Source organism: Corvus kubaryi, unplaced genomic scaffold (genome assembly GCF_017639235.1).
Source record: "Corvus kubaryi isolate FWS band 111438036 unplaced genomic scaffold, C.kubaryi_AGA036_p1.0 37384, whole genome shotgun sequence".
Classification (NCBI taxonomy): Eukaryota; Metazoa; Chordata; class Aves; order Passeriformes; family Corvidae; genus Corvus; species Corvus kubaryi.
Genome location: NW_024581126.1, coordinates 3,952,827 through 3,979,510, shown reverse-complemented (window position 1 = coordinate 3,979,510; position 26,684 = coordinate 3,952,827). Strand labels below are relative to the sequence as shown.

The 26,684-nt window shown below is 39.5% G+C and overlaps 1 protein-coding gene across 2 annotated transcripts; it reads left to right on the top strand.

The window, feature by feature from the left end:
* The first annotated feature begins 14,882 nt into the window (after nt 1-14,882).
* LOC121668143 (ADP ribosylation factor like GTPase 14 effector protein) lies at nt 14,883-22,578 on the top strand. Of its 2 annotated transcripts, none has more exons than XM_042035604.1 (4): nt 14,883-15,064; nt 18,643-19,149; nt 20,116-20,246; nt 21,085-22,578. In XM_042035604.1, exons 2-4 carry the CDS (start codon nt 18,727-18,729, stop codon nt 21,311-21,313), a joined length of 783 nt encoding a protein of 260 aa, XP_041891538.1. In that variant the 5' UTR covers nt 14,883-15,064; nt 18,643-18,726; the 3' UTR covers nt 21,314-22,578. The 2 variants fall into 2 exon arrangements, with proteins under 2 accessions (XP_041891538.1, XP_041891537.1); XM_042035603.1 differs by having other exon boundaries at nt 14,889-15,301.
* The last annotated feature ends 4,106 nt before the right edge of the window (nt 22,579-26,684 follow it).

Genomic DNA, 26,684 nt, shown 5'->3' with positions numbered 1-26,684 from the left:
TCAATCTCCTTGAACTGTTGGAAGTAATACTGAATTCCTCAAACATATTTTAAAAGATGCTAAAACTAGCAGAGCATAGCTGAAGCACATGCTATGTGGGGAAAAAACAAAACCCAAAACAAACCCAAAAAATCAAATCCTATTTACACAGAGAAGCTGATTCTCCTTTTTTCTGAGCATCAAATAATGGCTAAGTGGCATACACTGACCAACACACATGCCAGGCACCCCAGGCACACCATACCACCTCTGCTAAGAGGGCATTTCAGACTCACAGAAACAATAGTTACCTGTTCACCTCCTTTCACTCAAGTGAGTGATACAGTTGTGGTTTGCTAGGAAAGCAACAGAAGCCAATGAAGAATTAAGCATTGTTACTTGAGATGCTACAGCTACCACTTCTTCAAGCATATATGCCATATAAGTATCTCATTGTGTATGCTTTGGCTGCAAAATGAAGACAGTGCCATACCCCATGTGATGCTGTGCTACAGTGACACATTTGACAGAAGGAAAAAGTGAAGAGAAGGAGTATTTATTTGTCAGAAATTATGCTAACATCAAATAGTAAAAAGCATAGAAAAGTCATAATCTTTGCACGTTTTACAGATAATAGATTTATGAAGAATGCTGCTGCACAAATCATCAGCCTTGCTTGCCAATATCTTTGCTCTTTGCTTCTTTCCTTCTGCTGACCATCCCTTCTCTACTGCATTAACCATAAGGTATTTGCCATCACTTTTAAAGCTCATTATGACTGATCCTTCCTATCCATCACCCCTCATCAAGTATTTAGAGGCCTCCAATCAAGCTATAGTGACAGCTCCCATCATCTTCTTGTTAGTCTTTTAGACAGGCAATATACTGTCTCTTTACTTTCTGTCAAGAGCTGACACATCCAGAAAGGCACTTTCTGGTTCTTTCATATCTTCCCTTAAAATTCTCCTTTCCTATGATGTCAATAAGAAGAAAATTGTGTCGTATGAAAAAATATACTTAACATGTTGATCAAGAATATTAAATTGTCTCCCTCACAACCTGTCTGTAAGTACCTTTGTGTTATTCTGAATCCATGAATTATTTACTCTCCTTGATAAAGCTTTAGAGCTCTGTGGTTTATTAAAGATAAATATACAGGTCTCTCTCTGAGGTAAAGGGAAAGCACCCACCAAACCCACAGAATTTGTTACTCATTTTCCTCTAGATGGATATGACACAGCTCCACAAGATGGCATTACACATTACATTCCCAGGTGAGGAATACGAGGCACTGGCACACTCCCTCTCTTGCCTCCTTATGTCTGGAAGAATCAGCCCTCACCAAACCCTCTGTAAACAGCCAGCATGCAGAAAACTGACATCAGTATCTCTGTTGTTGGAAGCAACATGAGAAAACATAGGCAGGCAATAAAAATGCAGAACATTAAAAACTACCATTTTTCCTTTTAGAAAATACAGAGCACTCACTTCACAGCTGATATTTCATAGAGAAACAAACTTCACATGGGCAATGTATGGGATACTCCAAACTCTAGGCTCACTGTCACTGCAGAATTAGTTCAATTACATCCTGACCACTGCTGCTTATTCAGTTCCTGCCAAATACAATTCTCTAGCTGAAGCAATGTTTTCCACACAAGCTGACTGGCCCAAAAAGTGTATCATTTAAATACAGTGAAAATTAGCATAGGACCAAAATGGGGACTCAGCTTCCCTGTGCAATTTAAAAATATATCTGGTTAGCTAAAAAAAAAATAAGCCACATAATTTGGTGTTGTCCTGAGAGTCAGATAAATTTCTCATCAATTATTGCCAGTGCAGCTGATGCATACTACCTCTGCAGTAAAAACATGGCATTGTGAAATTTCAGGGGCCTGTTTCAGATCAGGCAGCACCACACCAAGATTAGGACAGTATCTTCTCAGAGGCTCTGGCAGGAAAGCAGTCTTGAAGGATGCAGGCAGAAGTTGAGACGGAATTGTACAGAAGGAGAAAGATCAATAAACTGTAACATCTCAGAGGCTGAGCAAGATAATGTAGGCAGCTAGAAGTATTCCAGGTCTCTAAGTCTGTGTGCACTATTTCCAGATATAGTAGGTTTGTATCACAGCTGTCACCTGTTTAGTCATTGTCCTGTTCAATGATACATAAAGTCATGGAATCAACATAAAACTACCAGTCCCAGGAATGTCTCTTATCTCCCAATTGAAAAAAAGCACTAGAAGAACTAACTAATGTATTCTACCTCTTTCCTGGAGATTAAGTGATGGGAGATCCTGTTAAAACAAATACCCATGGCAATTTCTGCCTTGCTGTTAATTTCACTGAAACACGGCAGGCCAGGTCTAACTCAGAGCCACCTGCTGATTTCAACGGGCTCTGGGTCAAGACTTAGCTGAGGAGGACTTTTCAATTATCTTTTTAACAAGAAACTCAGTTGATTTACAGCCCTCCACCTGCTACTCTAATGGGAATGCTTTTAGTTTTATGCTTCTCTGGGTAGCAGATAGGCTTGTACAAGCAAACTTTTTAGGAAAATGTGTGTAACTGGAGCATTCACTAGCGCATTTACACTGCTTTCCTGTTACTGAAGATCCCAGTAATTTCATTGCAGGCAGATCTCATTTCAGGATCAAGCTATCATAGTAACAATTGAAATGCTGATTCTAACAGAATAGCTGATCTTCTAGGGTGTGTCTCTTTCTGAGTATCAAAACATTACTGATGGTAAAAATACAACCTAGGAGACAATAGTGTGTAAAAGCAACAGCTCTAAAGACTTTCTGAACTGAACAGAGGTGAGGGAATCTTAATAAAGAGATTGAAGAATTTCCATGAACTGCAAGATACAATATGAGCTTGCTGTTAAGAAGATATTTGCTGGATTAAAAAACACTGAGAAGGATATTAAGGGGCAATTGGTAAGGAAGAAGTAAAAGTTTGTGAGAAGGACAAACTAAGTCTAAATACAGCATCAGTATATTCCCCACCAGGTAGACCAGAATTTTAGTCTGATCCTTCCTTTTTATGCCCCCATTCAAGTCTGTGATTTTTCCTTTTCTTTTTTTTTTTCCCTATAAAAAGGCTGTGGTAGTCCCCATTAATTTATCTGTACATCTACAGTGCAATGCTAGTCAGAATTGTCTGATGACACCAAATACTTTTTTCAAATTTTAAATATGCTCAGTTTAAAATCTGTCATCACCTCATTTAAAATCATACCAGAAGCTACTTTGTAACCACTCATGCTTTGGTTTTGCAATGTGACACTGCATGGAAATTTTAGACTATCACTGATGAGAGCTGAATGGAAAAAGATGTGTCAAACATGCACAGCAAAGAGGAAATTGTGATAATTTGTCAGCTTCTAGTCAAGACTAAGCACGCTGCTCTGGGACACCACAAAGCAACACCTTACACTGATGGAACATCGGTATGTGACTGCTGACACACCTCTAATTTGTTCCTTTAAGGACGAAGTCAGCCTATAAACAAAAGAACAAGTCAGTGCTTCGGTCACTTTCATCCCTGGAATGGATCTTTTATAAAGCACCTCAAGAGAATTTGAGCTGACTTCTCTTGTGTTCTTGGCCCTTTCCCTTTGTGAACTTCAGTGACATGCCTGAAGACCAGAAGAGTGGGGGATAAAGAAAAGCTTGGCATACTGAATCATAATTCAGTGTTTATAAATACACCTGCAATCAAAGATTCCTACAGAAATTATTCTTCTATGCAACTGCTGTCACTTGCTTTTCACTGCAACAAAGAGTCACTGTAAATACATCCTTGAAGTGAGCCTTGCCTAAAATCGTGATATGCACATTTTGAAACCATTTGAGATGGAGGCAGTTAGTACAATGAACAGTCAGAAATTTCTCCTCTGTTCAAATTACCAGGTTTTAGTAGTGCATACCTTGTTCTTGAGTCTTCGCATCCTAATTTCTTCATAACCAAAATCTTATCTTTTGGGAAAAGAGTGGATACGTTCTTGAAATATAATTTCCTAGCTTATGATTGTGGAATATTTTAATACGAATAAAGTATTTTATAATTTTATTTGCCAATTCCATTAAGTTCTGTGAAAATCTCAATAAAAGCCACAGCCTCAGTCTCTATTTTTGCTAATAAAATGACAATGTAATTTATTCCCCCTGCTGCAGCTCTGGGCATGCATTACTATAACATATCATTTTAAACTTGTTTGCTTCAGTATGTGAGCCAAACTAAAGCTGGTAAGCCTATTCTTAACACAGTCTCTGCAAGCAAGTTATGGCCAAACTGTTTTCCACTTGCCACATTTTTTTTTCTCAGAGTAATTGTTTAAACAAAACCACACGAGAATTTACAGAGTTTGATACAACCACTGGTCTTACCTAATATTTTAACTCTTATGGGTCCATATTCTGAGCTCTCAGTGTTCATAAAATTGAGCAAAAACACAGGGAAAAAATACTAAGTTTGTGACCAGGAGAGTATGCTGCACCACCGACTTGACAAATAACTCCTACTTTGTAAACTAAGAGAAAGCAATCATTGTACAGGATTTTCCCATATTTAGTTCCTTAAGTTAAAACACATTAGCTTCCTACTATTTTCCCTATTTTGAGAAACAAGTGTACCTAGACTGCCAGAAGGATCAAAGCCAGATTCCTCATACATTATAATTTTATCGAGTGAAATTAACTGGAGGGGGAAAAATTGCAGTAACTTCAGAGCTTTGGACTCCTCCATTATTTCCATTTATTTTGCTTCTGCCTTTTTTGCTCTTTTAATCTTTCTTTTTCAATCCTTTCTTTCCCAATCCTTGAGTCTTACTAACTTGCATTCTCAGTTCATCTCTAAGTTAGGTTCTCAGTTCAGTCCTCAATGGTCTTCCATTTATTCTATTCCCAGTCCAGCCTAGTTGCTCATTTTGTTTTCCTCTGGTACCTTTTCCCCTTCTGTTCATCCTAAGTTCTGGCATAAATTCTTCCTCCACTAACATCTGCTTTAGCTTCTCAGAGCTAAACATTTTGCAAAGCTCGAAAACTTTTCCCACAGGGTTGCACTGTACAGGCATCAGCCTGCTTGTGCTTCTGGTTGAAAAATGATAATTTTCAGACATCATTTGGTGCTTGGGGAGACAACAGTCTGAAAAGGATTGCATAGTTATACAGTTTTTCCACGCAAATGACTGTAACATAGCACATTGCCTCTTTTCTGTTAGTCATGGTACTATCTGGAGAGTAAAGACAAGTCAAAGCAATTAATATCCATCCTACTTGGCATCATAAATAATCCATTCCCAAACAAAAAAAAAAAATCTTTATTATATTTTTTTATATGTTCACCATTATTTTCTGATGCTTTCCATTACAAAACAAACAAATAAAAAACAACCAGTGCTAAGGCACAAAACCACACTGAAAACAAACCATTGAATACAAGTCTGACCTAACTCCAGAGCACTCACCCTGAGCCAAGCACAGTACACAGTGACCATATTTCACTTCACAAAATTAGCTTTCCCCTCCTTCAGCAGAAGAATGTATCACTGTGCAGAGTACAAGTTACCTCATGGGAACAAACCCAGAACAAAGCAGATGCTTCTGTGTACTTCCCTGTGTTGTACCATGCCAGAGAGTGAAAGAAAAAGCACTTACAATCTGAGAAATCTAATAAATATACAAAACATTAATTTATGAGAACATTTCTCCTGAGACTGAAAATTCTGGAATTTCTGTTGCATGTCCCTTACTTAAGAAGCCACTAACTTTAGGATGAGCCTGCACACCACGATCTTTCAAGTGTCCCTGTATTTTGAGAAGATCCAGGTTAAAATCCAGATTTAAAACATCTCTCCAGTCATATCAATACATAACAATATTGTAACAATTCCAGACGAGAATTTCTAAGATGCTATCAAATATTAACAATATGAAGTAGCCCTTTGAGGGAGAAATTTTCTCAGCCTATGTCACTCAGAATCTATTTGCTGAACCATTTTCTGGACAAGTTTCCTAATATCCATTTGCTTACAACAATAGAACAACTGAATTCTTTGGTTTGCTCTAATTTTTTATACAGCAATTGACACATGCAAGTTGCTGCCCATAAATGTGGCTCCTGGCTGCCAAAATACGACAACCGGACACTTATACAAAGCTAATGAATTCTGAGATACTAAGGACTTCTCCAAGGACTTCCTAATATTCCAAAATCCATAGATAGTTAGTGAATGCATATTTATCATTTAAAGAGTCATGGAGACTTCTAAAATTCTTCCACTCATTATAGTGTTGTACTGCAAAGAGGCTGGATGAACGTAATATGCATAGGCTTCAAAATAAAGGAAAAGAAAGCAATAAAAATCACCATAAACACTGAGATGACATAACAGAAGAGGAAATTGCACAAAAGGAAAACAACATTTTGGTCACAGTCCATTAAAGTGAATAATTAAGGAACTGTTCCAGCGGTATGTTTATGTATTTAAAATAACATGAATTCAACAAAAAAAATGGCCCAAATGTTTGTCTCCTGCAGCTGGAGGGTAATAAAGACATAAAAACAAAACAAAACATGTTCAGAAAGGATAATATGAATTTCAAATATCTGAAAGATAAGTGTCACTACACAATTACGAACATTTTTAAACTAAAATTAAAATACTAAAATTGTAAGAGAAAAAGGCAGTTTCTCCTTTGAAAATAAAAACTGAAAAAGTACCAGGAGATGTGTTCAAAGCAATTAGCAATTGCCTTACAACCAGAAACCTGAAATGATGTCCAGATGACTAGACATGAGCTGGACAAGCAGATAATGGGAATCTTTTCGTTCCTGCTAAAGAATGAGAATTTGGCGTCTCGATAAAAGGGTATCACTCCCAATATCAGAACTGTTCCTTGCACTTCAGAATCGCTTGAAGAAAATTTCAGAATCAAAATTAACCCCATGACATTGGGAAACCATGACTCCTCTAGGCTTTCAGCCACCACTGAGCACATTTTTATCAGCTATGCAAAAGCATGTGATACTTCCTAACATAACATTTGCAGAAAACTGGATGGCTCAGTAACTACAAAAACATCTCCATGAATTTTAGAAAAGTCTCTACCATCAAAAACAAGAGAATAAATATCTTGCTACTGACTAAAATAAATAAAAGTATATTCTATTCTCAGTCACACAGCAACATTGATTGTCCTACATAAACAGAGAATCAACACAATACCCTGACAGGGCAAAATTGGTACTGACAAGGATGCACAAAGCAATTCAATTCTCTGAGAGTTACACTGAGCTGATCCAAAGTAGGAAATAGAAGCAAAAAGTCACAACAATTTGCTAACTATAGAGTTCAGGAAAACCATGAACTTTCCAAACATAAATTTATGTAAACAGTGAATAATTTAATTTTCCACAGTGAGCATGGTTATAGATGATAGAAAATTCACATTACTGACACAAGAAACAAAACCTTTGAGATATGACAGCAACGAAGATTTCTTAGGGGACAAGGAATGCTTATATCAGAAATATTATTGGGGAAAAGCAGAATTTTGTCAGAATCAAACCAGCAGACTAACATGCTGCAACTGCCTCAGAGACAGACATGAGAAAACCATTGCAGATAAAATGATAGCACATCATTATTGTGAAGCTGGTATTCAACCTACCCAGGGAAAAACTTAAAAAGAACATTTGAAGTTGGCAGTGGAAAGAGAAGAATGTTATGACATGGATGAATAAACCCAGCTGATGGTATGAGCTGCCTTAACAAGCTATTTGAAGATATTCTGGAAGAAGGTGTTCAAATATAGTATAAAAAAGACTCTGGAATCTCAAAGCAGCTCACTACTGAGCCTACACTGTGGGCCTGGAGCAGGCTCCAGCTGATCCTGGGAACCTGGGATTCGATACACACATGGAGCCTTCCCTCAACACTTTGTGGGCACATGGGGACACACTGAGAGGACACACACAGGACATTCCCTTTCCCCTCAGCTGCAATGCTGGCACTGGAATGACACTAAAAGCCAGAGAAACAAGAAGTCTCAATGAATTATAAAATGTCACTGCCTCCACAAAGAAATTTTAACTGCATGTTGCATGGTATCATCTTTCCTGTTCTTTAACTTTCAATAAAGGCATAAGACAAAAATTTTTAATTTGAAAAATCAAAGCTTATAATTCATGTCAAAGCTAAGAAACTTTTTCTAGGTCATCTTTAGGATTCGTTACACTTTTCAGTTTGGACATAGCTTTCTTTTGTCCCTACACCTGCTAGTATAACCCATATTCATTTCCTCTGGAAGCTCAGGTATGTTCTTATGTTATCTGGATTCAAAAAAATCTATAAAGAAAACTGGTGCTGTAACATCTAATATAGTGTACAACACTTGATAAACTCTAGACTGACTGACTCATACATTGCTTAGTTCAAGCATTATAAGCACTAGCCTTGGATAGGCTTTGATACTGAAAAGTACATCAACAAAGTGGGCTTAGGTTGAACATGTTTTACTGTGGTTTTTGAGGGGGGATGGGAAACACTTGACTGTCCTTCCATCATTCGATAGAGTCTTTCCCTGTTTATCTTTCAAAACAATGACAGACAGAGGATAAAGCATGAAAATCTGATTGTTTGAACACTTTTTTTAAAAACACAGCCTAGTGCAATATGTAAAGGGTTTACATTCGTTTTTGGAAGTCGAAAACTGCTATGTTTAGACCGGGACTATTCACAGTAGTTGCTAGTACCTGCTAACAGGCCTATCAATTGCAGACAAATGGACCATTTTCTCTCCAAATACATAATGAGGCATGAAATTAGGGGGCAGAGAGTGTGGTTTTAGGCCAGTGATTTGACAGAAGGCCATAAAACTGATGGACAATATAACTGTCTCCCATGCCTTAAGAAAAAAAAATCACTTTCTAATGTAAAAATAGAAAAGATATAAATAAACTTAATTTCAGTAAAGGCTTCATAGGATAGCTGTCTTATTTCTAAAAGGATTTCAAGGAACCATGGTAATTCCCATAGCTACAGTTGACAGAAAATTTTGATGTACAGTGAGTCATGGAGCAGAGCACTGCAGAACTGAAGAATAGTTACAGAATTTTGTGCAGAGCCCAACCCCTGCTGCAGAAAAGCACTGAAAAAAAACCCTAAGCTCACAGAAACATTTCTTTCTTGGTTTGTGCATACACCCAGCTGCAGTAACCATTTTAATACCAAGACTTTATGTTTGATAAGAAGATGTGCAACTCACTTCACAGTTAAACATAAGAGTCAGTTTCTGACATTCCCTGTCACAAACATTTCAGGACTTGCTGTTCCATGAGTGGAACTGAGGAAGCGTGGTAGAACTGATATGTTAGGAATAGAAAACTTAGCAAGCAAAAATTCTCCTGCAGTAGGGCCTCACTAAATCACAAGCTATTCCAAAATATGTGTCCCTTGTGAATTACACCAGCATAACCACACAACAAAACCTTGCACTGGAGACTTCAAGGCCTAAGTCTACACTGAGGCTTGTGAGGTGCTATTCTTATTTTGCTCCTGGTCTGCTTCAGGATTTCAGCAAGCCATTCAACTTCTCTAAGCAATATTGCTTAGGACCTTCTCAATGAGATAACAAACAGGTGAGTGTTAAGACAGATGTGATTTGCCCTGGAAAATATCCTTTTTAAATACAGTATGTATCAGCTACCCATAGTAGCAGTGTTAATGCCAGTATAGCCATGTCAACGGAGTAAATGTTTTCCTTGAATAAAAATAACACAGGAAAATTTCTCCCTTTGCAGACAGTATCATACACAAGAGTTTCCAGAAAATGGCTAATAATCACTGCTAGCTATTTTGCTGGATAGGTTTTCCAAAATTAGGACTTAACTAGAGTGCTTTTCACTGGCTGGTGGCAGCTATGGCACCGACACTTCTTGACCTAAATGCCGATCTGTTCATTTCTTCTCCTCAGCTTTGGTGCTCAATTCAGACAGGCTTAGAGCCTGCTCTCTGTGGCAAACAGCATAAAAGGAATGCAGAGTAACCATGAATCAAGCCCTACGATTTAATAGGCAAAAATCATGGAAGGCTTCCTGGAGTGATGTATGATCCATAAACCCACCCTTACACTCTGCCATAAAGCCCACTCACAAGCACTTATTCATGATCCGTGCTCTTTGCTTCCTGGGACATAAGGGCGCATTGGGAAGAAGTAACACACTGAAAAATGATCTACCACACACCAATGCAAAAAAAGTAGTTTTCCCTATTTGATTCTTCACCAGCTGTCAGATTAACAACCTTCATTTTCCATCAAGCCAAGCATGGAGAGGATGTTTTTCTTAGGAAAGGACAAATCCTAAATTCCTTGAACATCCTGACCTGTTACCAGTGAGTAAGCATTGACTGTCTTAGCTCTGTGCAAGGATTAGTTGCTCTGGAAGTCACTAGAAAGAGGCTGAATGAGATTTCTTTTAGAAATGTCCCTGCTTTTTGAATCAGAAATAAATTCAATACCTTTAGAGATGGGTAAAAGAATCTCCTAAACATTGGGTTTGTATCCCAAATGAGATACGAGCTGGCAGAGAGTCGCTGCACCAATCCCAAAGGACAGCTGACATCCAAATTTCTGAGCACGTCCTCTTCAGCCCAAAGCAAAGAACACAGAATAGCAACAGGGTGATGCTACATCATCTGTGAAGTTGCTCAAACAAGAGGAGCAGACTGGAAGCAGCAGCCAAAATCCTCCTCAACACAAAGATCTCACTGAGCAGACAGACAGAATGTTCCAGGCAATAAATTTATAAGGACTGTCACGAAATCAGCCTGGAAAGGGCAGAAGATTCCCAAAGAGGCATCTCAAGGTTAGATGCCAATAAAGTAGAGGATTCTCTTCGTGACACAGCAACGATCAAAGTGTTGAGGAGGATTTTAATTTTTTTTCAGCTTGACACAGTTTATATTATTTCTAGATACCTCAAAAACCGAAGCATGATATGAATCCAAATATTCAACAGTTGTGTGCCAAAATTTAAATGCAAATTTTTAAAATAATCAGAAGTCCTTATAACATTGCCAAATTTAAATTAAAAAATAGAATGACCAGGCCATAAAGTAATTTAAGCCAGTACACGCATGCTCTTATATCGACATCTTACAAAATAAAACTTATTAGCATGCTACAAAATATGCCAAGGAAATTTTTAAGATTTTTTAAGATTAGTTTTATGGTGATACCCAGACTTTTGATGACTCAAAGGTTTGGTGTGAAATAAACAGTTCTGTTGGTGACATTACTTCATGACTTTTAGATAAAATGCAGCGCTTGGCATCACGTTTTCTACAAGGAAAAGCTCACGGAGGCTACTTATTTTCCTTTTTCCATTTAAGTCTCAATGCTCCCTACCAAAACTCTCAGCTTTTTTGTGCCTTTTTCCCTGCAACAATTGCCCTTTATATCTCCAACTTTATATTTTTGAAAGAGTAGATGACAATATTTTATAAGAAAATCAGAGAGAAACCCAAAGCAGACAACATCTAGGCCTACTTGGTGTTCCAGCACATTTTGTAGAAGCTAGACAGAGAGATGTTTGCCTAAAAACTCTGAAGAAAAGTAATAGGATCCCTGGTGGTAACAAAAATATATAACCACAATTAGATTCAGTTTTCTTTAACAAATATGCCAAATTGGATTCATTTTTTTATCAAATATGCCAAATATAATAACATGGACATTTTATTTCCATATAACACTAAAGTTTAAAAGAAACACTTCATGAGATAGTGATTCTGTATTAGCAGAATATCTTAGCCTGTTTCACTTTAATAAAAAAACAATTTAACAGCATCCTCAAACTTGCTTAGACTGAAGAAATTAAATCTCTGACCCTTACCAGTATTTTGCTGATTTCTAGAACAGACCACCTGGATATTATATAGGTGAACTGAATCTCTGGCAGGTTTTTTGGATAAGGTGTAAGATCTTAAAACAAGGCTGAACAATGCTGTTCAAATGATAGGTGAAGTTATGAAAAATTTTTGCTTTGATTACCTCTGAAATTTGAGGTGAGCTACCTGGAATTTATACTATATTGAATACAGTTACAAATACCTTTCTTCTGAGTCTATCCCAATGTTTTTTGCAGGTCAGCAGCAAATCTGTCACTGCTTTGAACTCTGGAAATCAGGGCAACAGAAAACCGCAGCAATTTTTAAGTGATGATGTATGTCAATACAGCTTTATTGAGTGTTTACACGTGAGGGAACTGAGGCACACATGAATCACTGACACAAACTGGAGAGAGTAGGACTTCTGCTACTGTTCAACACAAAATCCATTAAAAATTACCTTGGCATACATATTCCTTTGCAGCATGAGCTTTGACAGATGCCCTTATGAATGAAAATGGCAAATGGAGTCAACCTGCATTGGCAGAGAAACAAATTTAAACTCCTGCCCAGTATCACCAGAATATATGAGAATATTTCTACCACACCTAGTCTAGCTCCTCTTCCAGTTACCCTTCATCCTTCATATCTAGAATCCTTTTACTCTAAACCCCAAAGGTCTCCCTTATTAAGGCACCGTTCCATTTACATAGAGGAAAGCTGTGATCAACCAAAACCAGTCTAAATCCATGGCTGGCAGATTTGTTACAAGCTAATTCCCAGATAACCTGAAACCAGCCCTATACAGTCAGCCTCACATATTGACACTAACACTGAAAAAGTGAATACACCTCACTGCTCTTCGTGTATTTATGTAACACAAATTGATGTCACAACCTGTATCTCAAATATCTCGTCTCATGAATTATTCCCCTTCATTAACTCCACATATTTCATCCTAAGCCACACAAGTCAGCAGAAGCAGCCTTATTGAAGCTTTCTTGAATGATAGCATTTCAAAGTCTCTGTCATCGTTGAGCCACTGTATGACTTAAGCAATATCTGTGGAATTTATAGGTTTTCTTTAATGGTCAGATGGGGAAACAGCAAATGGCACAACCTACATGCTGTTACTGCCACATGTTAAAGCTTTATATTCCCATGCTTTAGAACCCTGGATATCTCCTGAAGCAAGGATAAAATAATTTCTCCACAGGCTTTTAATTATTTTCAGACAACGATCCCACCAATTCTTCAACACTGTTCAAAAAGTTAGGTGAAAAGATACCCTGATTTCCTGTCTTGCATTTTAAAGGCAATTTCAGTGTCATATTTCTACAAGAAAATACCCTTTCCCTAATCACTTTTCTCGTACTGACAAAGGCTAGTGTAAACAAAAAACCCAAAACCAAAAACCACTTTGCTGCTTTGGGTCTTTTGTGATGTTTCTATTCTATGTGCACAGTTGGCTTCAGTCCTTCATTTCCTAACACAGAAAAATATAGCAAAAATACAGCAAAGTCATAAAAAACTACCACTAGATCTCAAGAGAGCACCTAGATCTATACCCAAATATTTATGACTAATCAAGCTGAGCTTCTATTACCCAAATTGCTGCCTCATCTCAGTCCCAAAATGATTTGCTTAGAACGAGGTGTCAGTTGTTAGCACAGCTGTGTGAAGTCCCAAGGAATAAGAATGGTATAACTCGCTGTTCTGTTACTTTCCTCAGTTTCCATGGCTCACTAAAATTCTTTTTTCAGGTTCTCGCCATGCCTTTCTGGATTTGCCCTAAGACTCAGCTTTCTTACTATTAACATCCACTGGAGATCTGTTGGAAAGCCAGATACCAATTATTTAGTTAAACCAACAAAAACTTTGTATGGGCATTAAGAGGTAATTTAATGCTTTCTTTTAGATATCACAAACATCATCATAATTTGAAACCAGAGTTGGTATTATAAATTTAAGGTACTTTTTAGGATGCCTCTGTTCTGTGTATTACCATCTTTGTTCCAAAACCTCCAAGAATAATTAGGGTGCACTGACACCACCCAAATGTGGACCAGATGAAGGCTGGTCAAAATTTCATACCTCCTGCCTGAAAAATCCATTGTTGTCCTGAAGATGTTCATAGAATCATCAAGGCTGGAAGAGACCTTCAAGATCATATCAGCACAGCCACCATATCCCCTAAACCACCACACCACCCAGACGCCTCTTGAACACACAGCAGAATTTTAAAAAGCCAACCAAACAAAAAACCCAAACCAAACCGACCAAACAAAAAGAGCAACAGACTTTTGAGAGACATTCTGGTGACTAAAAGGCCGTGTTGGGTTTTCCCCCTGAATGAAGCGACAGAGTTGACAGGGCATTTAAAACAATGAACAGTTTTGATAGTGCTGATTTCGGGGCCGGGGTGAGGTGCGAAATAGCGTCTGAAGGACCTGAAGGAGGCACAGGGCACTGTCGGGACAGCACAGGGCACCCCCGGGACAGCACAGGGCACCCCCGGGATAGCACAGGGCACCCCCGGGACAGCACAGGGCATTCCCGGGACAGCACAGGGCACCCCCGGGATAGCACAGGGCATTCCCGGGACAGCACAGGGCATTCCCGGGACAGCACAGGGCACCTCTGGGACAGCACAGGGCATTCCCGGGACAGCACAGGGCACCTCCGGGACAGCACAGGGCACCTCCGGGATAGCACAGGGCATTCCCGGGACAGCACAGGGCATTCCCGGGATAGCCCCCGGATCTGGCCCCGGCCCCAGATCAGTGCCGCACTCCCTCTGCCGCCCCGGCGCCGCACTGCAGCACGGCGGAGCCTGCAGCGGGCCGCAGCCCTCCGCTCACTAGCCGCCGCCAGGAGCGTTCGCTCAGCCCCGGCCCCGGTCCCGGCCCCTCCACCCGCGCCGGGAACCACCGGGAAGCACCGGGAAGCACCGGGAAGCACCGGGGCCCGCCGGACACCGCGGGCCGTGGTCCCCCCTCCGCGCCGCCAGGTGTCGCCGTCTCAGTTTCCTCGGCCGGAAGCGCCGCCCCGGCCGCCCCGCGGCTCTGTGGTGAGCGGTGTTTGATGGCGGCAGCGCGGAGGGACAGAGCCCGCGGACAGGGACCGGCACGGCGGGACAGAGCTCACGGACAGGGACCGGCACGGCGGGACAGACACCGCGGGGAGGTACCGGCACGGCGGGAGAGAGCCCGAGGGGAGGTGGCGGGGCCGCCCTGAGGGCGCGCGTCCGGCAGCGGAAGGGCCAGGCCTTTCTTTCCCTGTGGCAAGTCCTAGGCCAGTGCTGCCCGTGTGAGGCACTTTCCTCCTTCCCTTGTGCCCCCCCAGCCCCGTGCCGGGTGGGCGGCAGGCGTCCTCCGCTCTGTGCTGCCCCTCATCGAGCTCTGGCCTGTGGCGTTTGTTACGGTGAGCACTGATTAACCATTGCACAGGTGCACATACAAACCTTGTTTATTGGGGTTTCAAGCGCTTTCCACCAAGGAGAATTCACAGGAGAAGCAGCCGTGTGCTCCTCCCAAGGGCAGAAGAGAAGAAACGCGCTGAAGCTTCCGCCTGTGAATTAGGTGGACGAGATCCCTAAGTTATGTCGGCAGTTCTATCATTTGAACAAACCGAGGTGACAGACCTGTTGTGTTCTCCCGCAGTTTAATATAGGGAACATTACATAGCATAGTCAGCTGTCAAAACAGATACCTGATAGGGATAGCATGATAATGACTATTTGGGTTTTTTTTTTCCTTAGAAGACAAACTGGGTTTCTCAATAAGAACGTATTCCAAGAGTTCTGACTTACAGTCCATGTGCAAATTTTGAAAATTCAGGCCATCTCTTGTATATTGACCTAGTGTGTTTCAGCCACACACACAAACCCCACCTTCTGCAGCAGGAATCAGTCAAAAATGCACATTAGTGCTTGAAGCAGGCTTGGTGCAGAGCCTGTAACAGCCTTCTTTGAGTAAAGTTATTTGATATTGCCTAAATTGCTGTTAAAATGTTAACTCAGCTGCAGTGAACTTTGATCTTTCACAGTTCTGGTTACCTTGGTTTGAAACACAAACTTTGTGCAGCTAATAAAAAAAGATTAATTGTCATTAGAGCTGGTTCACTAAGATGGTGAAGTTTGATAGGTGGTCTTTCAAAAAACTTTTTAAAAAATCATTCAAAGTCAGTACTGCAGTAGAAGCATGTAAATAGGCAAAGGCACTGGGACTTCTGTGTAGTGAAACTTCCCACAGTCACTGCTCGGCAGCCACTGGAAATAAGAATTTTTTCAATTTCATTTAAATCTACCCTTTACCTCTTATGTGTATTGTTCAGTGCAGATGTGAAAAGCTCAAAACTTCAGGAGTTAACTTAGACTACAGAAATGTGAGTGAAGAAGAGTTCAGATGGCCTAGCAACTTAGGAGTGGACTAGGTATAGCCCTAAAAACACAGGATTTAGGTTTTGACCTGAAAAATTGGTGTTAAGCATTAGAATACTGAAGTCTTTGTACTTTCAGATCACTTGCAAAAAAACAGAACCGGGTTTGCATTGTTTTCAGAATGAAACACTCTTTTCTCGCAGGTTTATAACATTGTATGTGTAGTTCCTCTACATTTGGGACTCTTTGTGCCTGTGTTTTTTCTTGCTTTAATTTAAATGTGGAAGTTGCAGCATTCCTAACAGTAGGCCGAGAAAACCTGTTTAAAAATGTTCGTTCAGTTATAATCAGTTGTGTCTCAAATCAGATATAGGATTATACTTTCAGACAAGTTTACTGGCCCAAGTGGAACCTCACAGATCATTTATATTTGCATCAGTTAAATCACTAGGAAATATCATGTCTTATGCAAGACCTTTCAATTACTGTGCATACATACAGTTTAATATATGGAAAAATGTAATTGCTTCAGATACAAACATCTGCTTCAGAAAAACTGAAGTATTGCAGTCAAGAGCATTTCTGCAGCAAAAATACTCCAAGCAGTGGCTTTCTAAATAATTCTAAAAATCCTATTGACTTACTATTCTCTTTTAAGCTCTTGTACGGTTGTGTTCATATTTTTGTATATTGGCTAAACTTACTCATTTCATGTTGTTAGATTTTTATGATGTTATTTGATTTTATTTTATTGAGAGTAGAATCCCAGACTCTTTTGCACTGGACAACTGGTAGATTCTTCTATTGATTAAAAGGCCATATTACCCTGTTCAGTGGTTAGAACTAATAAATGTGTGTTGTGGTTTAACCCCAGCTGGCAACTAAGCACCACACAGCCATTCACTCACCCTGCTCACTGGGGGTAGGATCAGAAGGATTAAAGTGAGAAAGTTGTGGGCTGAGATAAAAATTAATATGATAATATAATAATGAGCTTAATAATTAAAAGACATTTCTAAAAATATTGTAAGAAAAATGAAAAGAAAACCAAAAGAGAGCAGAAAGTAAAAGCCAAGAAAAAACCTAGCAGTCCAAATGAAAACAGTTGCTCACCACCAACTCACCAATGCTCAGCCATTCCCAGCAACCCCTGCCCACCAGCCTCCACTTTACTGCTGAGCATGAGGCCACATGCTCAGGAATATCCTTTGGGTCACTTGGGGTCAGGGTGAGAGGCAGAAAAGGCTGTGATGCTGTGTAAGCCCTGCGAAAACACCAGCGTGTTATCAGCATTGTTTTGGTCACAAATCCAAAACACAGCCCCGTACATACAGCTGTTGTGAAGAATTTAACTCCATCCCAGACACAACGAGTGCACTGCTTTTTCATTTTTCTGGGTTTTGCCTTTGCAGAATAGGATGTAGGTGAACATAAGCATCCCAGTTAGGCTACACTCACTGTAATTAAGGTAGCCTAACTGGGCTAATCTTGGGGGATTTGAGAGCAAGGGATTCATTTCTTTTGGTAGAAGTTTGTTTTTTATATTTTATGTTGCAGTGGAAAATAGGGCAAGATGGGCTCAGGCTCTGGTGTGTTAGGGCCAGCATTGGACTAGCAACAAACTTTGGTCAGAGTATGAGACCAGTCTGCAGTGGCTCACTTGATATTTAGTAATTTAATTTGGTAATTGAATTAGTGTATAACTGTATAATAACTACTCAGTAGAGGACACATGCACACAAACTGCACACACAGGCCACGTGACGACAAAACTGCACACATCTGGAACCACCAGTCTTGGTGCATAGCCCAGACTGGTTCTTGGAAGGCTCAGATTGATCCAGGGTGTTGACCTGCACCTGATATACGTAGGAAGAACATACAGGAAAGTACTGCTGGATGCAAATTGCTGACTGACATCAGCCAGTCTGTGCAGCCTACCTTGTGCAGTTTTTTTTCCCCTTTGGAAACAGGATGGGTGAATTGTTTAGCCATCAGCAGTCCCTTTCTGTGGGCATTCTCGGTCTTGACTAACAGGGATTGTCCCAAGAGATGGGGTCCCCAGGAAAACCAATGACCAGAGCAGGCTGCTTGCTGTGTGAGCAATTCATCCACCTCATACCTTGCTCCCAGATTGCTCTTGAGAAAGTAATGCTACTAAACATTTTGAATAGATACTTATTTTAGCAAAAAAAAAAAACCTCTGAAAGAAATAGAAGATGCATGTTTTAATTCCAGAATAAATTTAGTATCTTTTTAGTTTTATCTAGTCCAGAAGGCTATAATTTCTTTACATGTTTTTTAAACTACTTAAATGCAATATGTCTGGCTTATGGATAAAAGTTTGCATGGCGAATCTGATTGATTTTAATGCTTTCTCTAGGGTGATCTTCACAGAAGCTCATAAAGGCTTCAAAGAATTCATTATAGGCAAGATAAATGAAATAAGTTGTTCTGATAAAGTAAAATGGATCCTTGTTCAGTTGGAGTTCAGCTTCAAGCTACCAGTGAATGCCACAAGACCTATTACACCCGTCACACTGGCTTCAAGACTAAAGAAGATATATCTTCATCTGACCTCCTGCTACTTCAGCTTAGGACTGGAGTAACCCTGTCAGAGAACAACACAATCTGCTTCCAGCATGCAAAAATTTACATCGAAAGATTTGAAGACTTACAAAAATCCTGTTGTGATCCCTTCAACATACACAGAAAACTATCAAAGAAAAACTTGCGAGCAATTGACTTAGATGATGCAACTTTTCTAAGTGCCAAGTTTGGAAGACAGTTTGTACCTGGTTGGAAGCTTTGTCCCAAATGTATGCAGATAATAAATGGAAGTGTGGATGTGGAACCTGAAGAGCGACAGAGAAGAAAACTGGACCCAGATGTATGTATATGGATCTGTTTTCCCATCCCCTCTACATTCTGCAAGCTATTAGAGTTCATATAACTACTACATAAAGAAATTAACTTTTACTCTCATAGAAATAAGAAAGGATGTAGTCTTCTAGATGTGCAGGAGTTTACTGTATTAAAAACTTTATTTGGAGGGCCTTAAAAATCTTCTTCTCTAATTAAATATTTTGGCCTTTAAGTTTTGAAAAATTGTGTCTACTAGGGTGACTTACAACTCATAAATTCATGTAAATACCAGATTGCTGCTGGTATTTTAAGCTGTTATTCAAGCCTTGCAAACAACAAATTCCTGTCCTTGAAACTGAACACTGCAAAAGTTGCTTCTAAAGATGTCTCTTCAATTAAAAAAAAAAAAAAAAACACGGAAAAAAAGTGTTTTCTCTTGCAGTTCATTACAAAATGAACCTGCATTGAGGTGAATTAAGTGTCCTCTTGTTGTGTCTGGGCTGTGAAGGCCGTGGCATTTGGTCAAGGGCAGTGATGAACTGGTGTGGGAGGATAGTTATCCAAGTGCTGAGCTTGGAATATGGCTGGTACCTTGCTCAGTGCATTGTTCAGGCTGTGCACAGGGAATCTGTAGTGTGGGCAACCAAACCAGCAAGAGCTTGTCTGTGTGCACCCTGAGCAAAGAGGAGTTGCAGTCTAGGAGCTGTTCCCCAACTGTATTTTTCAATTACATGTCAGTATGATTAGGAGGCTGATAGGAGAGTAATTTGAAAGCATTGATTAAAACTGCTACTATAAAGCTTATGCTGCTGAATTCAGAGACAGGTATAGGTCTCTGACATAAAGATTTTAAGACTTAAATTGTGTCTCCTGGGAAATCATAGAATCATAGGTCAAGAATTCATCTAGGTTATTACAATATCCTTGACTGGACATTTTCTTAAGATTAAGATTTGTATTTATAATTAAGTGACATTTTCTCTTTCTTCAGGGGCGTACAGCTAAGGCTTTGAAGTCTCTCCAGTTTGCTAATCCAGGACGACAGACTGAATTCACTCCGGAGACCAGTAAAAGGGAGAAAAGAAGGCTGCAAACAAAAATTGCAGCGTTTAATTCAGACAGGTAATTTGTTAGTTGTATTTACATTAACTGCCATTTGAAAATAAAATATCCTTGATGGTCAGCCTATAACATCTATGTGGATGTTTGTGTGTGTATGGATTGGGTTCTTGATTTTAGGGATGTCGAAGACCACTGTCATTCCTGAGATAAATAGAAGGTAAAGTGTTTGCTTGCAGTCCATATTTCAGGCAAACACAGAAAGGTGTTTGTGAGGCACAACAATACTACACAGACCATAGATGTAGCTATTAATACATGCATAAGCTAAAATTCTGATAATAAGCTGAATTTGAATATAGTAAGTTCAAGTAGGCTACACTTAAAATATTGGAGTTAACTGTCTTTCAGTAAACTCAATAGTTACACTTGGTAAAAAAAGTGTGCAAATTAGGATTTTACCTTCCTTTTGAAAAACAAAGTTAATGTCCAAGTTGGACAATACTAGATAACAAGTTACAACCTTCTAATGTGACTGGTTAAATAAAAAAAAAAGGACATTTTCTATTTGTCAAAATATGCAAGGAATATCACATTAATGTGTTGCCCCTGCTCTCCACCTAAGTGTAACTGTACCAGACAGAAACAGATACTAGATGTGCTGCTCACCAACTACACATCCTTTCCTCTCCCTCTGTTTCTTCTGCTTAATTTGGGCACAGAGTGGAGAGACAATTAGGACTGAGAAATGTTGTCAAATACAGTAAGGTATGTATATCTTTGAAATTAACAGTGTTAAAGTGAACACCTGAAGAAAGCAAACTTCCCTCCACAAATACTAGCAACTTGGCATCAAAGTGGATTTTAACATGGAAAATAACTGTTGGTTTTCATTGTACAGGCAAGTTCTGCCAGCCAAGAGTAAAGTGTACGATAGCCAGGGCCTGCTGCTCTACAGCGGGATGGACCTGTGTGACTGCCTGGATGAAGATTGCCTGGGCTGTTTCTATGCCTGCCCCAAGTGTGGCTCCAACAAGTGCGGCACAGAATGTCGCTGTGACCGCAAGTGGCTCTACGAGCAGATCGAGATAGAGGGAGGAGAGATCATTAGAAATAAGCATGTTGGGTAGTGTAAGTGTGCATTATTTAATCCTGACTGTGGCCCATGCTTTGATTAAACACCGCACATTCAGCATTTAGTAGTTGAATGGAAGCCCTTGGAATTTGTGATGATCCACGTGATGAATGTACTCACTTTCACAATCATTTTCAGTATGGACATAATCATGCTGCTGTCTTTTCACACTTGAGTCTGCATTGTATTCAGGCTTCTTAGTCATCCCAGTAAGATCTCACTGGGCAGTCTTTGTATTAAAGTGCAGGGTGCTAAATTCTAATGTGATCTACCCTGAGCCACTCACTACTGCTTCATACATTGTTTTATAGAATGTACCATCTGCATGTATCCCTCATTTCTCCTTCTCTAGTTCAGGATCTCATGGGTTTTAACCTGTTTTATGTGAAACACTGAAAGTTCTCAATGAATTTACATGCAGTATTAATAAGGCTCTCTCTAGTATTAATAGTGAATGCTGTATCATCTGTAGAGTATTGAAGCTGCATCTGGTAAATCCAGTCCTGTTCATTTAAAAAGGAGTCAAAAAAAGAGCATTTAGGTGTTCAGATCTCGTCCCAGTTACTGGGATTGGAAATCAAGTTATCCTTATGAATTCAAGCCTCACTCTTAAAATACTGAAATTAAACTGTCAAGGCATTGTGTTAAAGTATAATTTATTACTTTGTTTCTGTAGAGCAAAATTTAAATCATTTTGCTCTGTTATCAGTCTGTAATTGGTCTGAACCGGTACTTCAACAACCCTCTCCCTGTTTTTTTCTGTTTTTACTGATTTTAAAGGTTTATACGCCGCTGAAATGAACTTGAGCATCTGTTTCCAAACCAAGGTTATCTAGGCTGTTACCAAAAAACCACTGCTGAATTGGAAGTATCTTTGGTTGATACATTATCTGTCCTCAGAATACTAAACTTTAACAAGGTGTACAGAAAAGATTTTATAAATGAAATATTGGTAACATTTTTATTCTTTGTATTTTTGTTGTGTTTTGTATAAATTTCCTATTCTTTGATAACTTGGAAAATCTGCATGTTTGTTGGGTCACATTTTTTCAATAATGCTGTTAGCTTCTTGCAGACATACTTGGTAAAGTTGTATAATCTTGCTATTTGTTCAGCAGATTTTTTTTCTTTTCTGGCGAGTGTCATGAACGTTGCATTGCCAAAACCCGAAGTTATGCTTTGAGTTGTGCTGACATCTGCTGGTCCTGCTGGAGTAAGCACTGAGATACTACATTTTTATTAAATCTGCTATAAAAATAATCAGACTCCTTTTTTTTTTGGTCAGAGCATTGGCTCTTCTGCAAGTGGGTATCTCTCATTGGCCTTGGGTTCCAGCCACATTTATCACAAGAACCATGAGGTGAGTCTTGGGCAGAGCCACAGAGTCTTTGCAGCTTTCCAGGCAGCAGTGCTACAGCTGAGTAACAGCCATGGCTTGCTTCCCTTCCATGCCAGTGGCATCTGACACAGCAGTGAATCTTGTGCACTTGATCCATGTTTGGATCTGTTTCATCTCTTAAGCAATCTTTTGAATTAAATGAAAATATAAACAGGTAACTTCCAGGAGAGTGAGAGGGGAAAAGCTGGTTGAGGTTGAGTCATGTCATTTACATGCGTTTATTTTTTTTTTAATTAGACCAGAGTCAGCAATACCCGTTGTTAATGAATTTAACAGGCTTCCACATGTGTGATGAGTGTAACTGACCGCTTCTGGTCCGCAGCCAGATTTTGGATTCAATAACTACTGAATGCCTAGAGCATCCCGTTATTAGAGCTGTACTTCTCCATCTCCATTAAGTCTCTGCAAAGTTAGTACATTCAGCCTCTCATTTTACAGATGCACTAGCAGGTGATTACTTTCCCAGATAAAACACTTGTTTCCTAACAAAATGCGCAGGACTGCTGTTTGACTAAAAACCTGCATCAAGTAGTGGGTACTGTCCCTAAGGAGACTTAGGGTTTGGGTTTTTTTCTGGTAAAAAAATGACTTCTTGGTGTTCACTGTTCACATATCATCCTAACATATTTAGGACATTTCCATTTCACTGCATTTCCTTAACATGCCTAGGCTGTAGTGTGTTACTAAGTTCAATAGCATGTATTTATACAGTTCCACATGCCCCACAACCATTTTCCTCTTAAAAGACATTGTTACAAGTCAGACTTTACCATCTTGTTAGATTTAAAATGCTTATAGCATGAATTTTTCTTTTTTCTATTTTGACAAACACCACACAAGCTATTTTGTCATCATCTAAAGTGAGTGCATATGACTCCCAGCAGCACAGGTACTTCCCCATCTGCCAGAGTTACTCACAACTAAGCCTGTTAAACAGGACATTCTTTTAACCGAGCCAAAGGAAGCAACTACTTTCCATAAAATCCAATATTCGTAACCACTTTAAGCTCTGCATGCAGTGAAGCCAACTGCAGGTATAGCTCAGTGGCTGTATTAAAACTTTTCTTTCGGTATTAATTGCAAAAATGAATGCCTTGGCAAAGTTTACATATTCAAGAGACAAAAATTAATGACAATAAAAGACTGGTTCATGAAGAATGCATACCCCATGAATCAGTTGGAGTTTATTGAACAGAAGCTCCAGAAATGTGCTCTTGTAAGAAACCAAGCCAGTTCTTAACACGCTGCTTTCTCACATCAAGATTAGAACATGGTCAAATTTAACACCTTCTAAAGTCAGCGAGGGTTCTTCTGTGGGTCCTGTGAGAATTACCACACAACCCCGTGGTCATACCTGAGTTAGGATGTGCCCCTTTGTGAAGCTGAAAGTTTAAAACCAGGTAAATATCTCTTGGGATTATTTTTGTTAAATACTCAAATAACAGTATGGTACAGTCAGGTGATTAACTCAGAGAGGGTTTACATTAACATTTTCAGCATTATGCTACAAAAAGACATTTGTCTTTGGGACTATGTTATAACATCCTTAGACACAGCATGAATTCGGGTTTTTTTAATGAATTAAAATCATTACTTCAGTAACTAACATAAGACAACTTCTAACTTTTGAATCTCTTACCATTCAAGACATCAGAAAGAGCTGGAAGTGGACAGACCTACACAAAAACTTTATAAATTTTATAAATCCAGAAGTCAGAATTAAAGGTTCTAAAGGAAAAGAAGGAAACAGTTAAGGTGACAAATTTCTACTTATTTTAGATCTGTTTTAATGTTCCTTTTAGCCTTTTCTCGTAGACATTACTTACATTAGCCAGAATGGACCAGTAGTCAACTGCACAAATGCTCTCACTGAAATCCCATAGTGACAGAGCTCCAGTGACATTGAGTGTTTCAGTGGACATCTGTCACTTGATGTGTCACAGCTACAGCTGCCTGCAATCAGCATCAAGGCCTTAAGAGTTCTAGGTCTCATGACAAAGTACAAACATACAATTTCCAGTTTTAATTTGTTTACCCTTAAAATTAGAATTACTTTTTTTTGGGCATATTTGTGTCTCAATAAATGCAGTGCCAGCATTTTCCAACTGATCTCTCAGTGGCCTATAGGATATGCTGACATACAGTAGCTTGTCCCTCATGATACAGGTCTTTTTCCCCAGTAACTCTTCAGCAATTATTCTGAAAGCTTTTTTCACCTTTTTTCTGGCTTCTAACCAGTCAGTACCACACTAATACAACTCTATTTAAAGGCCCCTTTAAACACTTCTCTCCAGCTTCAAATTATATATGCTTTTAAATCCAACTGATAGTGGAGGAACAGTTTATTGAAATTATTATATTTAATGATTATTAATGACAGGTTGCATCTAATACTCACCAGTGTGGAAGCCATAACCAGAACTACTCTGTTATTCGTTCACTGCAATAAGATTTCAAATCATCCTGTCCTCCAACATGTATTAAAAAATACTGTAGGGAGGTGTGAACACTTGCCATTAAACTGTCCAGTTCACTCTTTGAAGAAGTTTTGTGCCGTTATCCTGCTTGGAAATAGGGGATTCACGTGTTTCAGGTCTCTCATACCCAGCAGAGGGCATCAGCTTACTGCAAACCTTGCCAGGAGTTCCATGGTGCACCTCCAAGAGATGGGTCCCCAGAACTGGGGGTTTCCTCAAAGAGGAATTCATTGACAGGTTCAGAAATCGAGCACAGAACAAGAGAAGTGCCACCCACATCCATGAGTTTGCAATATAGCAGACTCAGGTGTAAGATTAGCACTTAGGAGAAACTGATTTGCTTTTTAGGCTTTATGAGAGCTTCATACCCAATCCCCAAATACCTCGATGATTGCTAGTTCTTTAAGAGAAAAGCAACACATTTTTATAGATACGTTTACATTTCACTGTGAGACCTTGGTTTAGAGCTCCTGCCTGAACATTGCCTTAGAAATGCCACACTGGGTAGCCAAGAAGCCACTCATAGCAGGGCCCTGCACTCATTAGCAAAATGGCAAACTTTCTGACATCCACAGTGGTGCTTCTGCCAGTGGCACAGAGCCGCGTGTCCTCTTTCCCAGATAAACAGGGGAGTACTTGGACATCATTTTACTAGAGTAGCTACAGCAGGAGCCAGAAGCAGCCTAGCCTAAGGTGTTGGGCTGGGGTAGGGAAAAGACAAGAGAGACAGCTGGAGATGGGGAGTTTCCCTGGTTCTCCTACCATGACTAAGTGGTGAGAAAATTGCCCTAATTCTTCTCTTCTTCCCTCAGCTTCCTTCATTAGCCCTTCACCTGTACTCAGCAGCAGATGAAATCTGCATCACACACTGACTTGCCTTTCTAAGCTCTAGTTAGGACAGTATTAACAACTTGTGTCACAAGCTCAGTTCTCCATCTCACCCACAGATGTCAGCATTACCCATTACAACCTCCTAAGAGTGGGTCCTTGCAGAGCTCCAACCTGCAAGGCTGAACCAGAAGTAAAATCAATTCTCTTCTATCCTCTTCTGATTTTCTCCTTGTTATTCTTCCATTTGTTCTTGCATTTTAACTGATAGCTCTACCTACTTTTAAATTGATTGTTTTAGCTGCTGAATTAGTACCATAAAGTAGACAAGATTAGTTAACAAATTTAAAAGAATATATATCTCTATATATATGCACCAGCAAGCACCAGCTCTGCTGCCTGGGTAAGCTACTTACCAGGACCATCAGAATTTAAATTCTCAAAGAGAAATCACTGGGAATTCAACAATCCTACTTCATTCACAGCTTTTAAGGCCTCACAAGTCATCTGAGAAACCTTTTAACATAATTACTTTGCCTAAAGGTAGAAAATAAGATTTTACCAAATTTCGTAACATAAGTTTTCTTAATTCAGTATTTCTTTTTCTGGTTAATCCTGCATTAGAGTACTTTATAATCCAGGTGAGAATGAGTTTTCTTCTC